This window comes from Rhinolophus hipposideros (genome assembly GCF_964194185.1).
Source record: "Rhinolophus hipposideros genome assembly, chromosome: 9".
NCBI lineage: Eukaryota > Metazoa > Chordata > Mammalia > Chiroptera > Rhinolophidae > Rhinolophus > Rhinolophus hipposideros.
The window spans coordinates 74,642,558-74,661,067 of record NC_138055.1 but is presented as its reverse complement, the minus strand read 5'-3'; the positions used below and the strand labels follow the sequence as shown (position 1 = coordinate 74,661,067).

Genomic DNA, 18,510 nt, shown 5'->3' with positions numbered 1-18,510 from the left:
GAACCATCAGGCAAGAGAAAGAAATATAAGGCATCCAAATTGGGAATGAAGAAGTTAAATTATCACTCTTTGCAGATGACATGATGCTATATATAGAAAACCCTAAAGACTCCACCAAAGAGCTGTTAGAAACAATCAACGAATACAGTAAAGTTGCTGGCTACAAAATCAACATACAAAAGTCCATTGCATTTTTATATACTAACAATGAAATCTCAGAAAAAGAAATACAGAAAACAATTCCATTTGCAATTGCAGCAAAAAGAATAAAATACCTAGGAATAAACTTAACCAAGGATGTGAAGGACCTATATGCTGAAAACTATAAGACATTTTTGAAAGAAATTGAAGAAGACACAAAGAAATGGAAAGACATTTCGTGCTCATGGATTGGAAGAATCAACATAGTTAAAATGGCCATATTACCCAAAAAATATAGAGATTTAATGCAATCCCCATCAAAATCCCAATGGCATTTTTTAAAAGAAATAGAACAAAAAATCATCAGATTTGTTTGGAACCACAAAAGACCCCGAATAGCCAAAGCAATCTTAAGAAAAAAGAACAATGCTGGAGGTATCACTCTCCCTGACTTTAGCTTGTACTACAGGGCTACAGTAATCAAAACAGTGTAGTAATGGCAGAAAAACAGACACATAGACCAATGGAATAGACTTCAGAACCCAGAAATAAAACCACATAAATATAGACATATAATTTTTGACAAAGAAGCTAAAAACATACAATGGAGGAAAGACAGCCTCTTCAATAAATGGTGCTGGGAGAACTGGATAGCCACGTGCAAAAGAATGAAACTGGACTGCTATCTGTTACCATGTACCAAAATTCATTCAAAATGGATAAAAGACTTAAGCATAAGACCTGACACAATAAACTGCATAGAAGAAAACATAAATACTAAACTTATGGTATGGAACTTGGGTTCAAAGAGCATTTTATGAATTTGACTCCAAAGACAATGGAAGTAAAAGCTAAAATAAATGAATGGGACTATATGAATCTTAAAAGCTTCTGCACAGCAGAAAAAACCATCGACAAAACAAAGAGGCAACCAAATGAATGGGAGAAGATTTTTGTAAACAGTTCCTCCAGTAAGGGGCTAATATCCAAAATATACAAGGAACTCATGAAACTCAACAACAACAAAACAAACAACCCAATTGAAAAATGGGCAGAGGACCTGAAGAGACATTTCTCCAAAGAGGACATACAAATGGCAAATAGAAATATGAAAATATGCTCAATGTCACTAATCATCAGAGAAATGCAAATAAAAACCACAATGAGATATCACCTTACCCATTAGAATGGCCATCATCAACAAGACAAATAGTAACAAGTGTTGGAGAGGCTGTAGAGAAAAAGAAACCCTCATACACTGTTGGTGGGAATGCAGACTGGTGCAGCCATTATGGAAGGCAGTGTGGAGGTTCCTCAAAAAAATTACGAATAGAATTACCATATGACCCAGCAATCCCTCTCCTGGGTATCTACCCAAAAAATCTGAAAACATTTATCCATAAAGACATGTGTGCTCCAATGTTCATTGCAGCTTTGTTTACGGTGGCCAAGACATGGAAACAACCAAAATGTCCTTCGATACTGAATGGATAAAAAAGTTGTGGTATATATACACAATGGAATACTATTCGGTGGTAAGAAAAGATGATATAGGAACATTTGTGACAACATGGATGGATCTTGAGAGTATAATGCTAAGCGAAATAAGTCAGACAGAAAAAGTAGAGAACCCTATGATTTCACTGATATGTGGTATATAAACCAAAAACAACAAAAGAACAAGACAAACAAATGAGAACCAAAAACTCATAGACACAGACAATAGTTTAGTGGTTACCAGAGGGTAAGGGGGGTGAGGGGTGGGAGATGAGGGTAAGGGGGATCAAATATATGGTGATGGAAGGAGAACTGACTCAGGGTGGTGAACACACAATGGAATTTATAGATGATGTAATACAGAATTGTACACCTGAAATCTATGTAATTTCACTAACAATTGTCGCCCCAATAAATTTAAGAAAAAGAAAAAAAGAATTAAAAAAAAAGAAAAGAAAAAGGAGAGAAAGAAAGAGAATGGAGAGAGAAAGAGAAAGAAAGGGAGAAAGGAAGAAAAGAAGGAAGTGGGCTTTTTCATGCACACACACATGCTTAATTTACTTAAAAAGGGAAGTAAAAGAGAGTAAGAAAAATGTGGTGAAATGGGGGAGGAGGTTGATATGTAAAGGCTGTTATGAAAAGTATCAGTTACAGCTGCATAGGACAGAAATGGAAAACAGTGTAATAGGATATGCCTCAGTTCCTAAATAAGTTAATAAAAATGCTTGAAGAACAGCTGGCTTTAGCTGGAGCTGGGATGAAGAAAAGAGTAGATGCCTGGAGTCTGCTTAATAAAAGGTATTAGAGCATCAATGGAGTCAAGGAGAATTATGCAGAGTAACTAAAATTCATTTTTTGCAAAAGGAATTAAATTTAAAGGACTTTTAAATTTATAATTTATAATTTGATACCTAAGACAATTTCATAATAGCAGACATTACACCTTTGGAACTGATCCTGGATAAAAAATGTGATATGTGTCTAGGACCTTTGAAAATTTCTCAGAATGTATTTTGCTTCAGTATTTTACAGATCTTATTATGTTAACTCATAGTATTTTTAATGTTAAAGGTTAAGCACATATTTGTTAATAGAAATTTCCTTTTCCTTAATTTTAAATCCATATTTGGACAAAAGTATGCATATGCTTACATCATAAATCTATCTGCAAAAATGAATGACGAAATTTGTATAATGAACTTGAATTTCCCCCACTCCACAATGACCCATAATGGAAGAAAGCTGTTCTGATTCCAATGAACACAAATGACTTGTTGAATTTCTAAGGTAAGAGAGGCATCACAAGATATTAGCAAGTGTCTGAATTAGTAAGAGTTCTGCTAAAATTAGTTACAGCACACTAAGTGGACGACCCTCTTTGTTTCATTTCTCATGAAGCAAAATGAAATGACTGGATGAGGTAATCACTGTGATCCAATCAAGATATAAAATTATATAATTCTAAATTTTAAAAGCACAAGAAGCAAATTTGTTTCATCATATTCTTCGCAGTAGTCTCTAGTATAATACTCCATATGTGTCAAATAAATTGATCTTAAATAGATGGATAAAAAAGGGTTGCATGCAAAGGTAGTAAATATATCCCCATGAATGGACTTCTGCTTTGAAGAATATAGAGTAGATATTCTCCCTATTCCTCCCACTAAGTACTATAACTAAAACTGTGGACATTAAATATAAAACAAACATAAGGAGACTCTGAAAGGTGATGAGAGGGCAGAGCAACAAGGGAACTTAGGATTCAAGGAATATCAGAGTGGTGAGTTCCCTGGGTTTTCTTTTTGACTCATATCCCAGAAGACAGCAATCTAGAAATGCCAATCAGCTCAGACCAAAAAGCCTCCCCCCAGCCAAGCCAGTTCTCTCTACCTAAAAAAACAGTGCAGCCTAGCAAGACAACTTTTAGACAATACCAGTGCTACCCCAACACCACAGAAAAAAACTGATCCAACTCCCTTTCATGACAACAAGATTCAAATAGGGAACCTTATCTTCAGCCCTCACTAGGCCGCAATGTAGCATGCCAATCATCCTTGATAGGGTGAGGTCAGAGAAGGCAAAATAGGGAGCTGAGACTGTCACCCTTTCCAGAGGTAACCAGACGCTTCCATGTCAGTGAAGAACATGTAAGGGGCAGTAATGAGTCCAGGGCCAGCAGGCCTCCTCAGTGGATTCCTAGTGGGCAGCACTCTTTCCCACGGCCACCCAGATTCCTCCCCTTTGTTGTTAACAGGCACTGTGGGGAACACAGATTTCTACCTCCACGTGCAAATGATGGAGAGGTGCCCTCCCTTTCCCTACCAGAGTGGTACTCAAGGAAACCATTACAGATTTAATATCCTTAATAATTATAGGGCTATTCAAATTATGTTTCATATTAGGTAAGTTGTGGTAGTTGTGCTTTTTGGAAGAATGAGTTCGTTTTACCTAAGGTGTGAAATTTGTGTGTGTAAAATCCTTAGTATTACTCCCTTATCCTTTTGATGTCTTCAGTGTAGTGGTTTCATTCCTAAATATTGGTAATTTGTCTTTTCTTTTTTTCTTTTGATTGTCAGGCTTGCTAGAGATTTGTTAATTTTATCTTTTCAATAACCAGCTCTTTGCTTCACTGATTTTTCCTGTTTTCTGTTTTCAATTTCATTGATTTCTGCTCTTATTTTTATTATCTTCTTCCTTCATCATGCTTTGGGCTTATGTTCCTTTTCTTTTCTAGATTCTAGTGGAGAGGAGGGGTAAATGATTGATATGAAGTGTTTCCTCTTTTCCAATGCCTGCAATACTTTAACTGTATTCCATACATTTTCACACGCAGAGGGTGCCAAAACAATGTATACACATTTTAAGAAAGGAAAAAACTGTATTAAAATTGTAATACTCAATATATACCGATTACAAAAGATGAATACAAGTCATTTGTATACATTTTTTGACACCCCGGTATTTTACTTTAATCTCATATTAGTTCAATACATTTTAGTTTACTGTATTTCTTTATTTCTTTTGAGACTTCCTTTTTGACAAATGTGTTATCATTTTTTGCAACTGGTTTGATACCACATTTCAGGTCCAACTTTGCATCCTCAGTATACTTAAACATAATTTTCAAACTCTGCAAACAGAGATCTCCAGTCCCAGAGAGTTTACTAGAGAAGCTTTCAAGTGTTTAAAGAAGAATTAATACCAATTCTATACAATCTCTTCCAAAAATTAGAAGAGATTTATATTATGAAGTTAGTTTTACCCTGTTAAAGAAACAAGACAAAGATAGTGAAACATAAATCCACAAAACTATAGACCGATATCCCCCATGAGCATAGATGCAAAAATCATTAAAAATATTAGCAAATAGAAATGAGTAACATATAAAGAGGAGTATACTATGATCAAGTCGGATGATTCCAGAGACCAAAGACTTGTTTAATATTAGAAAATCAATCAATATAATGTACCATGTTAACAAGCTAAAGAAAATCACAGGAATATATCAATCAATGCAAAAATAAAACAAACACTTTTATATAACATTGAAATAACAAAATTATAGAAAATATTGAACAGATCAGTAGTTGTCAGAGAGTTAAAATGCTGGGAGGTGCAAGAAGGGTGGGCAGGAATTGGATGTGGCCATAACAAGGTAACGAGGGATTATTCTATGGAAATGTTCTCTATTTTGATTGCGCTGATATAAACATGGTGGGCTGTGATATTGTACTACAGTTTTAGAAGATATTACCATTGGAGGAAATTGGATAAAGAGAATACAGGATTTCTCTATATTATTTCTTACAACTGCACATGAATCTACAACTATCTCAAAATAAAATGTTTCGTCCGAAAAAAAACATAATCCAGTAGACATGCCTTTCTAGGTATTCTACCACATAAATGTCTAAATATAATTTTGCGATTGAAAGTTTCTACTTAAATACATGCATAGTGTTTACTTTGTGCCTATCATTTTTCTAGGCCTATATGTTGATTGTTTCATTTATTAATTCTTTCATAATATATTTGTTGAGTATCACTGTATGCCAGACACATTTCTGGGTACTGGCAATAGGTGTGAACGACACAAAGAAAAATTCCTGTCCTCATGGAGCATGCATTGTCATGAGGACAGATCCCTAGACAATGACACACATAGAGAAAAGCAGAGCAGGGAAGGGGTTAGGAAATTCTAGCTGGGAGAAAGTTCAATCATAAATAAGTCAGATCCTCTTTGAAGAGGTAGCATTTAAGGATATATTCAAAAGGTGAAAGATGAGATACATATAACTAAGGAAAGAATGCTGAGTTGCAAAAAGACCTATGAGCCATTGAAATGACTGTGGCATTTGTTCTTTGTGACTTGGTAGGCTCAGTAAATATGTAATGAACAAATCCCTCTCCATCTAAAGAAAATACTAGAGTGTTTTTGGAAAATGGCCCAAATCAACTTATTTTAGAGTTTCTTATGTTGTTTCTTACTCTAAATTTAGTAGGTTGAACAATTTTCTTTCTTTTTTTTTAAATTAAAGTTTATTGGGATGACAACCAAAGGGTGAACAATTTTCCATGATATTATATTCAAACTTCTGCCACAGTTATGTTAAACTAAGAGCAGAGGAAGGTCCATTTTAGTTATTCAAACTTCCATCCTACACTCTTTCCAATGCAATGCCCTCTGCTCTAGTCATACTTACATTTCAACTTGAGCCCTTGTATTACATTCCTTCATTCCACAGTGTGTTTTCTCTTGCTGTTTTTTTGAATTCCCATTTACTCCCCTCTATTTCTAATCTCACTATTTTCATATAGTGAAGGTTCCACAAGGTGGCTTACCATGAGTGTGATAGCACACCCATAATCTTCAGATCTCCCTAACGAACATCATTTCCACCCACCCCCTACCTAAGTTAGCTCAAATAAAAATAAGAATACCTTTGATATGCACAGTTGACATTTTTTCATAGCATACTGAGAAACAACAACAACAAAAATACTTAGCAAACTTGGCTATTTTATTGATCTGTGTCAGGCAACCTAACTAAACATGAACTGTATCTGCCCATGAAACTCTTCCTCTTCCAATTAGGTTACTGAGTTTAAACTTTCCTATAAAGCAATTCTGAAGCTCTCAATGAGGTCTGTAATTAATTGCTTTGTATGTATTGGATATTACAATAATGGTAGAGTTACTTGGTCATGTGGAGCAGAGATCACCAATGCCATTAATTCAAGAGTCAAACATGGGTTTTGAACCCCAAATACAGAGACTGCACCTAGTAAGCTTACATGAGAATATGTTGTTCAAATGTCCTCTACACTACAAGTTTAAAAGATACTGCTCATCTGATGTTCACTCTTAAGAAAAGGATTAATTTTAAAACTGAAGTCTGTGTGAAAGATATTTTATAAAATGCTTGAATTTCAATTACAGTAGCAATACTAATAGCTATTGCTCTGTTATCTGTGACAAGCAACTCTAATGTCTTTTGTGCTTTCAGCAGTTACTGACTGGTAAGTCGAATGTGTCGATTCATTTGCTTAAGAACAAACAGGATCATGCAATTTTCCTGCATGTTTGACTTCTTATCTTGACTGAGAAAAGGGGGGGAAGGCAATGTCAGTGGGAGTCAGACAAAAGAAAAAGTGAACTTTTAAATGAGTGAATTAATTTGCAACCCTGAGAAACACTTTCACCACCTACACTCAATCTCTTAAATGCTACTAAAGAACAGTATGAATTCTTAGAGTTCCAAAACACAGGGATCCAAATAAAGTGCATAACAAATGCACTTTTCAAACAGTTTTAAGGGGAATGGTGGTCAAGGCTCTGTAGAAGAGGATTGAGAATCTATTAAACAATAGAGATATTTGAAAGAACCAAGAGTAGAAGGGAGAAAAAACAAAACAAAACAGGGAAATTGAACACATCCCCACTCAATCATGCTGTGACACTAATATAATTGCAAATTCAGTGGACTTGCAGTGGGTCCCTACAGGTACCTGATATCTCCCATTGACAAAAAGCTAATACAGAAATCAATGCAGAAAAGAACACTCCTAAAAACTACAACTGCATATTTTACTTTCCCTCAGTTAGGTTTTGGGCATCGGAAGGATGTACCTTATTTTCCTGTGTGTCTAAATTACTGAACTTGGAAGAGCTTTGAATAAATCCAAACTGTAAAAGTATCTTCCAAAAAAAGAAAAGAAGAAGCTTTCAAAACTCAATATTAAATCACTACATTTACCAAGATTTGAAAATAACATATGCAAGTGCATGCACTTTGAACTAACTTGAGATTCTGAAAGTTGTCTTACAGACACGAACTTGCTATAAAATATTTTTATTGGTACACACGATATATTTTGACATTAAATGCTGTTAAAAGTACCAAGTTTGGGGGACTTCATCTATATTTTCTCTATTCCAACACGCTTGACTGTGACAAGGGAACCAGTTTACACACCAAACACTAATCTCCTCATAAATTCAATCATCATGACGCATGTTTAACTGCAGTCAGATATGACCAAGTTTACACTGAGAAAAACACCCAATAATCCCTAGAAGGAATGTTAAGATCAGACACTAGGTAGTGAGAGAGTGAGCCAAATTTAATTTTACTTTATGTCAAAAATACGCACAGAGTCAGTGACTCAGAGCTGCCTATACACTGTGACTAATCTGAGACCGCCATAAATTACTAGTTTGCAACAGCTATAAAACTGTTTCCATTCTGAACAATGACTCTCCAGTTCTTCCTGATGCGTATCTCATCAACAAATAATTCATGTGGACCCAGATAAAGGCAATTATTTACCTAATAAGTATTGTAATCATAAATATAATGACCTACTAGACCTGAAACATAATTGTAAAGATGGAAAAATTATTTAAATACTTTGGGAGCAGCAATTAATACCCATGTTTTATATGAATGACTCTCCCTAATTGAAAAAGAAACATATTTGCCTGCGAAAAAAAATATCTATACTTTCACCTGGTGGAAATACTATATTGTAATGGAGTTAAAAAAAAAAAAAAAAGCCCTTCTGAAAAATCATGAATTTCATAGGAAAACAATTCATTTCTTTCTTCTATAAACATTTGAGTGGCTACAATTTCCAAGGCTTTCTGCTAGGAACTGTGAATCAAACAAAGACAAATAAGATACAGTCCCCACAAGCAAAGAATCTACAGTGGAATAGAGCAGTTCTCAAATGTCAGCACTGTATTACCCACATATCTTGTTTCAATGAAGATCTGTGAATCGTAATGTCCAAATTCTGATTCCATAGTTCAGGAGTAGGAGCTCAGGGGTGCACATTCTGATGTCGGGAGCCAGAAGTTCAAACTTTGAGAACCATGTGTCCTATAGTACGGAGTGCATAGTACATTGTCCAGTATGTCTAACAGTGGCCTAATTCACCGATTTAGAATCCCTTCAACCTCCATTCGGGTGGTCTTTTAACCCTGCGTTAAGATCCAATTCAAATCCTTAATTAAAGAACTTTTTTTGTTTTTTCACAAACTCTTGAACCTTCAGTTCCAGTGGCTCTACATCAAGTAAATATTACACTTTGCTTATGTGTCTCAGTTCTACTAACTGAACTTCGCTTTGTTCCTGTGACTACACAGTCATCTTGAGTACCAGTGGACTCAATAATAATGAGTAGTTGCTTACCTTGTTTTTAGAGTCCTGAACCTCTCATCTATCTTAAGACTATTGTCCTAGCTTTTCCCCCAGTTCTCTGAGACTCAGCTCCTGTCCAATGGTCAAGACTGTTTTACCTGGTGCTCGACCACCCTGCTGCAGACCGCCTGCCTGGGTTTGAACATGATTCCTTCTCCCCCAGGCTACGTAGCAATGACCTTCCGCCCACCCACTGGGGAAACACCTGTCACCCCTTTCTGGACCTCTCTGATATCACTGTTTGCCTGTCCTCACTGCCACATATCATGTGCCTTCAAAATTCCTGGGTAATCTACTCCAGTACTTCTCAAAATGTCAGATCACCTGGAGAGATGCTTAAAAGTATAGAATAGGTTCTTGGGCTTCACCTCTTAAGGCCTTGATTCAGCAAGTCTGGGGTGAATTCCAGAAATCTGTAGCTTTAAAACTTGGCATATCATTGAAGACTTAAAAAAATCAAAAACCTCACACATTTAAGCTGGGCTTTTAAGAAGGAACACAACTTTTTGTGACAGAGAGAGAAAAGCAGTACAGCTACAGCAAGCAAAGCAATCTGCTAGTGAAAAAGTGTTGCATGTGTTTAAAGAGAAACTAATCAATTAGTAGCCCATAGTAGGTGCTTAAGAATTATTTTTAATTGAATACATGAAATCTAATGTGCTGAATAAATGGAAGTGTGGCTAGCGACATCAGCCATATGAAGAGATACAGAGGAGGGACTTAAGAATGGAAAGCTAGACAGAAACCAGATTCTAATCGCTGATGAGTTCTGGGATATATTTTCTAGACAATGAGAATAAGTAAAACATTTGGAGTATTCTGAGCCATCTCCTTCATCTCCTTTCATTATGACCCCTATATAACATAAATTTCATTTTGAATATAGTTTTTGTTTGTTTGTTTTAACAGGACTTTATTGGGGAACAGAGTGTTTTTTCCCAGGACCCATCAGCTCCAAGTCAAGTTGTCCTTTCAATTTTAGTTGTGGAGGGCGCAGTCAGCTCCAAGTCCAGTTGCTTGTTTGCTTGTTTGCTTGTTTGTTTGTTTGTTTTCAATCTAGTTGCAGGGGGCACAGCCCACTATTCCTTATTTATTGTGGGAGTCGAACGGGCAACTTTGTTGTTCAGAGTCTGCGATCTAACCAATTGAGCTATCCAGCTGTAACCCCCATTTTGAATATGTTTGAGGTTGATATACCATGTTTCCCCGAAAATAAGACCTAGCCAGACAATCACCTCAAATGCGTCTTTTGGAGCAAAAATTAATATAAGACCCGGTCTCATTTTACTATAAGACCGGATCTTTAATATGATACAATATGATACGATATGACATGACATGACATAATATAGCATAATATAATATAATACCGGGTCTTATATTAATTTTTTGCTCCAAAAGACACATTAGAGCTGATTGTCTAGCTAGGTCTTATTTTCGGGGAAACATGGTACCAACCTGGTCCTTGGTTTAAATTTTCTAACAACGTGTATGTATGTGCATGTGTACATGTAGTCATGCATGAGTGCACAAGAGAGAGAAAAGATAAAATTCAGGAGAAAATAGATTGAATTGATGAAGTAATGTTCTTGAGGAGACATGGGATTGAAACAAAAATGAGCAGCTAGATTCCTGAAAACAGAAAGGCAATAACATTGCTGAGAGAGGATATCTGGAGAGCATAAATAAAGATATGGACAAAGTCTGAAGGAGGGCAAATCCATGTCTTTGATATTATGAGTAAAATGAATGACAACAATATATATGGATGATAGTGGGAGTAGACTATGTTCAGAATGAGTGCAGAATTTTCTTACGGAGAACTGATAAACGAGGGATGTATAGCAGACAGGAGCAGCTGGGAGAGTTAGAGAAGGTTAATTTATAGCTGAATAGGTAGAACCATTTCTACTTTTTTCTAGCTTTATTCGTCCGCCAGCATCTGGTGAAAACAAACAGTAGAATCCTCTCAGAGTTGGGAATCTCCTGGAAGATGAGTCACAATTACGTGGTTTGAGATTTAAGGATCAAGAGAAAGGTGTTGAAATGCATCCATCCCAGCGGAATAGGGGAAACACTGGAGTCTGAAGAAAGGTTGCACTGGAAGGATGAGTAGAAAAGAATATCGACTGGAATGCTGAAATGAGGGAGAAAGTATGCCGTGTTGCAAAGTCCTGTGCTTTACAGTCTCAAGGGTACAAAAGTGGAGTAAAATTGGGCGATGCCAATTTCAAAAGGAGAAAGGGTTAAAAAATGTTTCCAAGATAGAGGCTCTGGATGAGCCAGAGAAAAACAATTATGCCAATGCCCACAATGCCCATTATGGAGGACCGCAAGGAAAGCTGTGTTATCAGGAAGGAATTAGGTTTTCATTTATATGAGAAGGTACTCTGTTGGAGAAGGTAGAGGATGAAGGAGATTGTGACATAGGATGGACCACTGCTACAGAGAGTGAGAGTTTTCTGCTTTGTAGACCAGGGCTCAGTGACCTGGATATTTTTATTCAAATAGTATAAAAGGTAAAGCCTGATACATAGGGAAGAAATAGATGCAAGTGAGTCTGACACTGCCACTACAGAATTCAGGGAAGTATCTAGAATTCAGTGAGATCAATTAAGAAAAAAAGAGAGAGAGATGGAAAAGTCTATCATGCTCATTCTATATTTTAAATTATGATAAAACATAATTCAGTAAGTTTGGATAGTAAAACACAGATATTTGTGGAAACACAAGAAAGCAGATTTTCTCTTTTTTCCTCCTTCCAATCTCCCAAAATTGTGGAGAGGGGATAACGTAGACCACAGCTGGTACTCTGGTTACACATGGGATAAAAAAAGTATGTGTTGTAATTTTTAATATTTCTTTCATATCTTTAGACAAATGCACTGTAAAGATTACGAGCAATATTGACAAATGTATGACATCATCAAGAATAGTTACCTGTTTCCAGTTAGTTATCTCTTTCAGGTAAATTACCTGTTTCAGACTAGTTACCTGTTTCAGGGAGCGTGCTGATGTTGCATGTACTTTCATCACCTTCACCAGCTGAGGTTGAAGCTCTTATTTTAAAGACATAGGAGGTATTTGCAAGAAGTTTCATGAAAGTATACATGTGATCTTGGGGAGAAACTCTTGTAGAATTTCTTTCAACTGTTATCGTATAATGTGTAATTATTCCATTTGCCTTTTTGGGTGGATCCCACCTCACCAAAGCTGACCGCCAGCTAGTTGCCATACACTGTATGTTCTGTACGGCATCTGGAACTGAAGAGATAAATAAATTCCTAAAGTTAAAATTTATAGACACGTAGTAAACAAATTTAATTGTGTGATTGCCAGGTAAAATTCTTTAGGAGTAGAGAGAATAAACAATTAACATAGCCACCTTTCAATTTGTGCTCAAAAAGTTCTTCACAAAGTCTGAACCAAATGGCAGTTGGCCCATTTTCTTTGCTGTCATGTTAATTCTTACAGTACTGAACTAGTCACTGAATATTTTCCCAGGCCAAAATAGCAATCCCCCCTCCAATCCTCAGAAGAAACTATGGCTTCAAGCTCAGGCAATGATTGAAGCCAGTTCTCTATCTCTTCATCAGAGGATGTTCATAAGAGGCAGTCTTAGCAATACTTTATTATGAAACTTTTTATACAAAACATAGATAGATGTAGGTGCCTCCCTGATGTGGCACATATGGGCCTAACAGTACTAGCAAACATGTAACCAATTTAAAGGGTTTGCTTTTATATTTGGATGAGTTCTTTGGAAAAACTGTGAAGACCGGATTCCTCAGTACCTTATTAAAAATCATTGGAGGGAAGATTAAAATCAGTCCAAGTTTTTTGTAGAACTTCTCTGAATTCACTTAGAAGTAACCCAGTTTTTCAGAGGTCCACTCTGTCTGGTAGACCTGGTTAAAGAGTAGTACCTCAGCCCACCAACTGGTTATTTCCCATGGAAATGTTTAATTATCTAATGTTCCTTAATGTTAGCATGGCTTTTCCCATTACAGTAAAAAGAGGATGCTAGAAGGAAAATTAGAATATAGTCAATTCGTGGATTACAAACAAGTAGTGAGAGAAAACAACTTGCTCTCTTCATGTAAAACATAGTTATTTAAGAACACTCAAGTAGTTTCTAACTTGCCTATAGTTCTCTCCTTTAGTCTAAATTTATATCTTTACGAGCCCTTCTTCCTCTGTAAGATTAAGGCATCAGAACTAAAGGAGAATACTTCGGGAATGAGTGGCATTTAAAATTAAAGAAAAAATAATTTCCTGGCTGATCCAGGATTTTGGCTATTAAATGTCATTCATTATTTGCTTCCTTATTTTGAAAAATATGTAACAATGTTGTCAATCAATAGGTTAATAGGAGACAGTTGACTACTTCCTTAAGTTTCTTTTATAAACCTTGATTTTGTGAACATGGATTTCACTGACTCTGTGAACCTAAAAGTGATTAATTAACCAGCTGATAGTATTGTAACACTAAAGCTGAAAATTTTATTTAACCAATCAAAGCACAAAATTTTGTGGAACAACTTTATTTTAGTGATAAAAATATTTATTGGTTTACAGAGCACTGTCTACAAGATTAGCCTTGATTTTTATTAACCTGATATATGTATAAATTATTAAAATGTTGTTTTCTTCATAGGTTTAGCATTTTTATATAGTATCACTCACTTATAATGTGTACTTCCCATCATCATATCCACCTTTCACTGGAGGTCAGAGGCTGATATTCTAGTTCAGTTTTTTCACTAATCTTCTTAGTCCTTTTCATCTAATCTGCCTGAATCGTGGCTTCTTCGTCAGTAATACAGGAATAGGGGCAACAGTAATAATTTTTGAGCATTTATTGTGTGTCTGATATTCTAACAAGTATGGAATATGGATCGTTCCAAATATTCTTTCATAATAATCTGATATGTGGCTACTGCTAATGTGTGTTTCTTTTCAGTTAAGGATATAGAGGCTCAGAGAAGTCCAGGGCCTTTCCCAAGGTTATATAATTAGTAGGTCACAGAGCTTGGATTCAAATCCAGATACTGACTTCAGAGCACACACTTTTATACACTACAAATACTATTCACTTAGCCTGTCTTATAGGTATGCTATGAAAAACTCTCAGATATTCATAAATTAACGCAAAAAATTATTAATTTGTCAGTGAGTGATCTCCATTTCAATTTACAGGTTTACTAAAACAAGAGGGAGTATATCCAGAAGCAAAGAGAAGAAATGATTAGAACAGGATCTTATGCTCATTCAATAATAACTGACAGAAAAAAAAAGTGAGTATGATTAAGAGGTACCTTGAAATATATGTTCTAGTTAAGAGAAGGAAATGTAAGTTTCGAAGCCACCATTCTAGGCCATAAATGAAGACTATTCAGTATACAAACATGTACATCACACATGTAGGCAAGCTGCTTAATTCGACCAATGGTACTTCCCCATCTTCACAGTCCTCTCTATGTGCTACAGATGGACTAGGGGAAAGGAGAAGCTTACATGGTGACTAGTGATTTTTAAATGTGAGCACACATCTTCTGAAAAATAATCATAGGTATCATTTCACGAAAATAGAAGTCAACCTGAGAAAGTGTTTAATTTTTAATTTCTCCTTTTTTTCCCCCAGTTGTCTCAGATGGTCCTAAGAATTAGGTAATTTTCACAGATATCTAGAAGCCTACTTTTCCCCTAAACTAGTCATTTATTTCAACTTTCTCAGATCAGAAAGAAAGAAAGAAAGAAAGAAAGAAAGAAAGAAAGAAAGAAAGAAAGAAAGAAAGAAAGAAAGAAAGAAAGAAAACACATGTCTAAATATATATCTATAAGCCGCATATTTGATCACAGACAAGACCCAGTCTAGCTTTAAAGCATTGAAATTCAAGTTCCCTTTGAGTAGACTTTTAAAAATGATATTTTATCACATAAACAGAGAAAGGAAAGAAAAGGAAAAGGGTTAAATACAAAAGAAAATATTTTAGGTTAAAAAACCATGTCTAACCTGATTCTTGGGTTGTGAATTTTAGTACATTACTAAATTGATTGCCATTTCCAACTTTGGTAAAGGCAGATATGCTCATAGAATAGGTGCTGACTGGTTCCAGTCCAGTAAGTTTAGCCTCAGTTTGAAAACCTGAAATATTCTGAAAAGCAGAAAAAAATTTCATCATTATACATTATTAAAATTGTATTTGTTACTGGAAGAAATATTTTAACACACTGAAGTTATACCTTCTATGTTTAACCTATGATTTAATAAGCATGGGGATTTTTAATTAAAATATACAAGTATTAAACTTTTTTGTGGTGTAGGATGTGCTCAGCTGATGATACAAGGATGAACTGAGCATCCTCTCAACCAGAAGAATCTCAAAATTGCCATTCTTTTTAAAAGCTAGATTATTTTGTATTCATTTTGCCTCCTAGATTCTTACTTGGAATTATATACTAATTACTTTGTTTAAATGAGCTAAAATTAGAGTCCCCAATTTAAATCCAACTCAAGTCAGTGATACTTGATTTTTCTTGAATTCATCTAATTTCCTTTTAGGTACTCAGTAATATTTTGTGTAAATTAATTTATTCATCAGCTACTGTATGCTAGACACTGGGAATAGGACAGTGAATAAAACAAGGTCTGCTCCTATGAAGCTTAAACTATGAGTTTTCCCAAACGATTTTTAATTTGATACAATCTCATAGGAAAATGAGAAAAGAAACAAAACAGTTGGCACAACTGCTGAAGGGAATACACTTTCCCACAGAAAATTTTACCATTAAGTATGACGTCTTCACTCAAAGATAATTGTCCTAACCCAGAGAATCAGTCATGGAAAGAGAAAACAATCTCCTGTATGATATAATTTTAAGAATATTGCATTATATCTGATCCAAAATATAAAACACTTTGACTCACTTATTAAACATTTTAGTAGCAGAAATTTAGCAAGAATGCTCACTCTTGGCGTACTTACAGTTAGAATCATATTTTAAATTAATCTTTTGTAAGTCTTTGACATATATTAGGAACTTACTACTATATTATAATGTTTCCTTTCATTTTCACAAAACATACTGTTACATAACCAGGGTATTATAAAGATATATAAGACATGGTCCCAATCATCAAAGGATTTTCATATTAATTAGTGAAATTTACAAACAGCTGCTCACTGAGAAGAAATTAAACACAATGAGGGTAATTTTTATTTTGATTAGAAAGGACTAGTACCCAGAGGAATGACTGAAAGAGTTTATAATGAAAAGTGTGAGCATCTTATTGGATACTAAAGAAAAAAGAGTTGTAAGAAAGAGACATAAGTGAGGATATTTCCAAACATATTCTAATAGAACTTTTTACTGAATAAATAATTTATTGTTGTATGTACAAGTGGTTCTGGAATTATTTTGTCTCCACAAACTCACATATAATTTGAAAGAATAAAAAGAAAAAAAAAATAATAGAAACTGATACTGTTGTGGCATAGAGGTAGATGAAAACATAGGAATATAGGAAAATACACTTGGAGAGAAGCTAAATAGAGCAAGGGAACTAGATACTTAATATCTAAACTAGATATTAAGAAAGGAAAAAAGGAAAATACACTTGGAGAGAAGCTAAATAGAGCGAGGGAACTAGGGAACTTAATATCTAAATTAGATATTAAGAAGGGAAAAAAGATGGCATAAGAGTACATTTAAAGAAATTTGAAAGAAAGCAAGACTATGAAAATTGATGGGAGAGAAAACAGATATAAAAAGGAGTAACTAAAAATAGTAGACTTTTAAGATAAACTACTTCTTCCACCCAAAAAATAATATATTCAATATATTATAGTATAAAGATTGTATTTTTGCTACTAGTGGAATATTAATTGTAGTATTTCCATGGAGAAAACAGAGTTAGAATATAACTTATTCTCATGTTCAGATAATGGCGTAATGTCATTTTATGCTTACTATTACATTGCTGGCTGGATTTTTTGTTCTTTTTAAAATTATGTACAACCACAATAGCTAACGCATTTTATCATATGCCACAGATTGTTCTAAATGCTTTATATAGATGTTCCTTTTTAATCCTCGCTTTAATGTACACATCTTTATAACTCCCATTTTGAACAAACTGAGTCATAAGAGGTTCAGCAACTTCGCTAATGAAGCACAGTAAGTCTCAAAGGCAGGGTAATTTGATGCCAGTGCCCTTGATTTACCACTAAGCTAGTGGTGTCGACTAGAGAAGGCTGTTCTGAACGGAAAAAAAATCACATATACATATCCACACTCCAAAACACACACACAATCATCCTACGAATGTGACGACACTAAGAAAATGATTCCTTTTCCCTTTTGTCATCTATTTCCCAGTGACCCATTCAGACAAAGCAAATAAAAAATGGGAAAATGTTGAGATTAGACCGGGGATATATATCAGAGGGCAAGAGACTTAGTGTTATTAATATAATTTCACACTTCTGGGGAAGAAATTCCATATTTATGGAGTAATATAATTCAAATTCTTCTCAGCCTATCAGATTTTAAAGTAATAGCTTGATTTCCAGAAAGTTATTGTTCTTTATGACATAAACTTAATCAAAGCTTCTGAGTTTTACTATTCATTTTGTAAGCTACACATGTTATAAAAATGATTTATCATCAGTAATAAATTGTTATGCATATAATATTGGGGACAATGTTTATTGCAGATTTTTTGCACTCCTCTTGCCATAACTAAATACAAGCATTCAGCTTCAATTTGCCTTTGGGAAAAAAAGGAACACTTCCTTAAATAAATGCCATGTATTTATTTTGGCAATTAAATGGTGGAAATCATCGAAGTATATTTGAGACCCTTTGTTATATCAGTTCTTTGGGTATTTTTCATTGATCCTGAAACCTAAAAATGGAGGATGAAAGGGGTGTTTAGTGTTACAAATTAATTAGCATTGAAAGTAAAAGAATAATGATGTATTTTAAAAGACCAATTAGTGTGGGATTATATATTATCTGGGAAGATTACCAGAAGTCCAGTATAAACACTTTTCTGAAAAGGTTAAAACCATTCACTTGGTACTTCTTTTAACAACAAATAGAAGTATATTATATTTAAGATAATAACAGGTTTTAGTCTGAAAAAAAATTACTATATACTTTC

General features: G+C 34.8%; 1 protein-coding gene across 1 annotated transcript in view; it reads right to left on the bottom strand.

Annotated features, from left to right (window-relative positions):
- Positions 1–18,510, bottom strand: part of PTPRQ (protein tyrosine phosphatase receptor type Q) — a 231,921-nt gene that overhangs the window by 109,293 nt on the left and 104,118 nt on the right. The window contains exons 29-30 of the mRNA XM_081058782.1: positions 15,358–15,499; positions 12,336–12,605 (exon numbers count right to left, since the gene is read on the bottom strand). Of these exons, the coding sequence (XP_080914908.1) occupies positions 12,336–12,605; positions 15,358–15,499 (412 nt within the window). The remainder of the gene's footprint in view (positions 1–12,335; positions 12,606–15,357; positions 15,500–18,510) is intronic.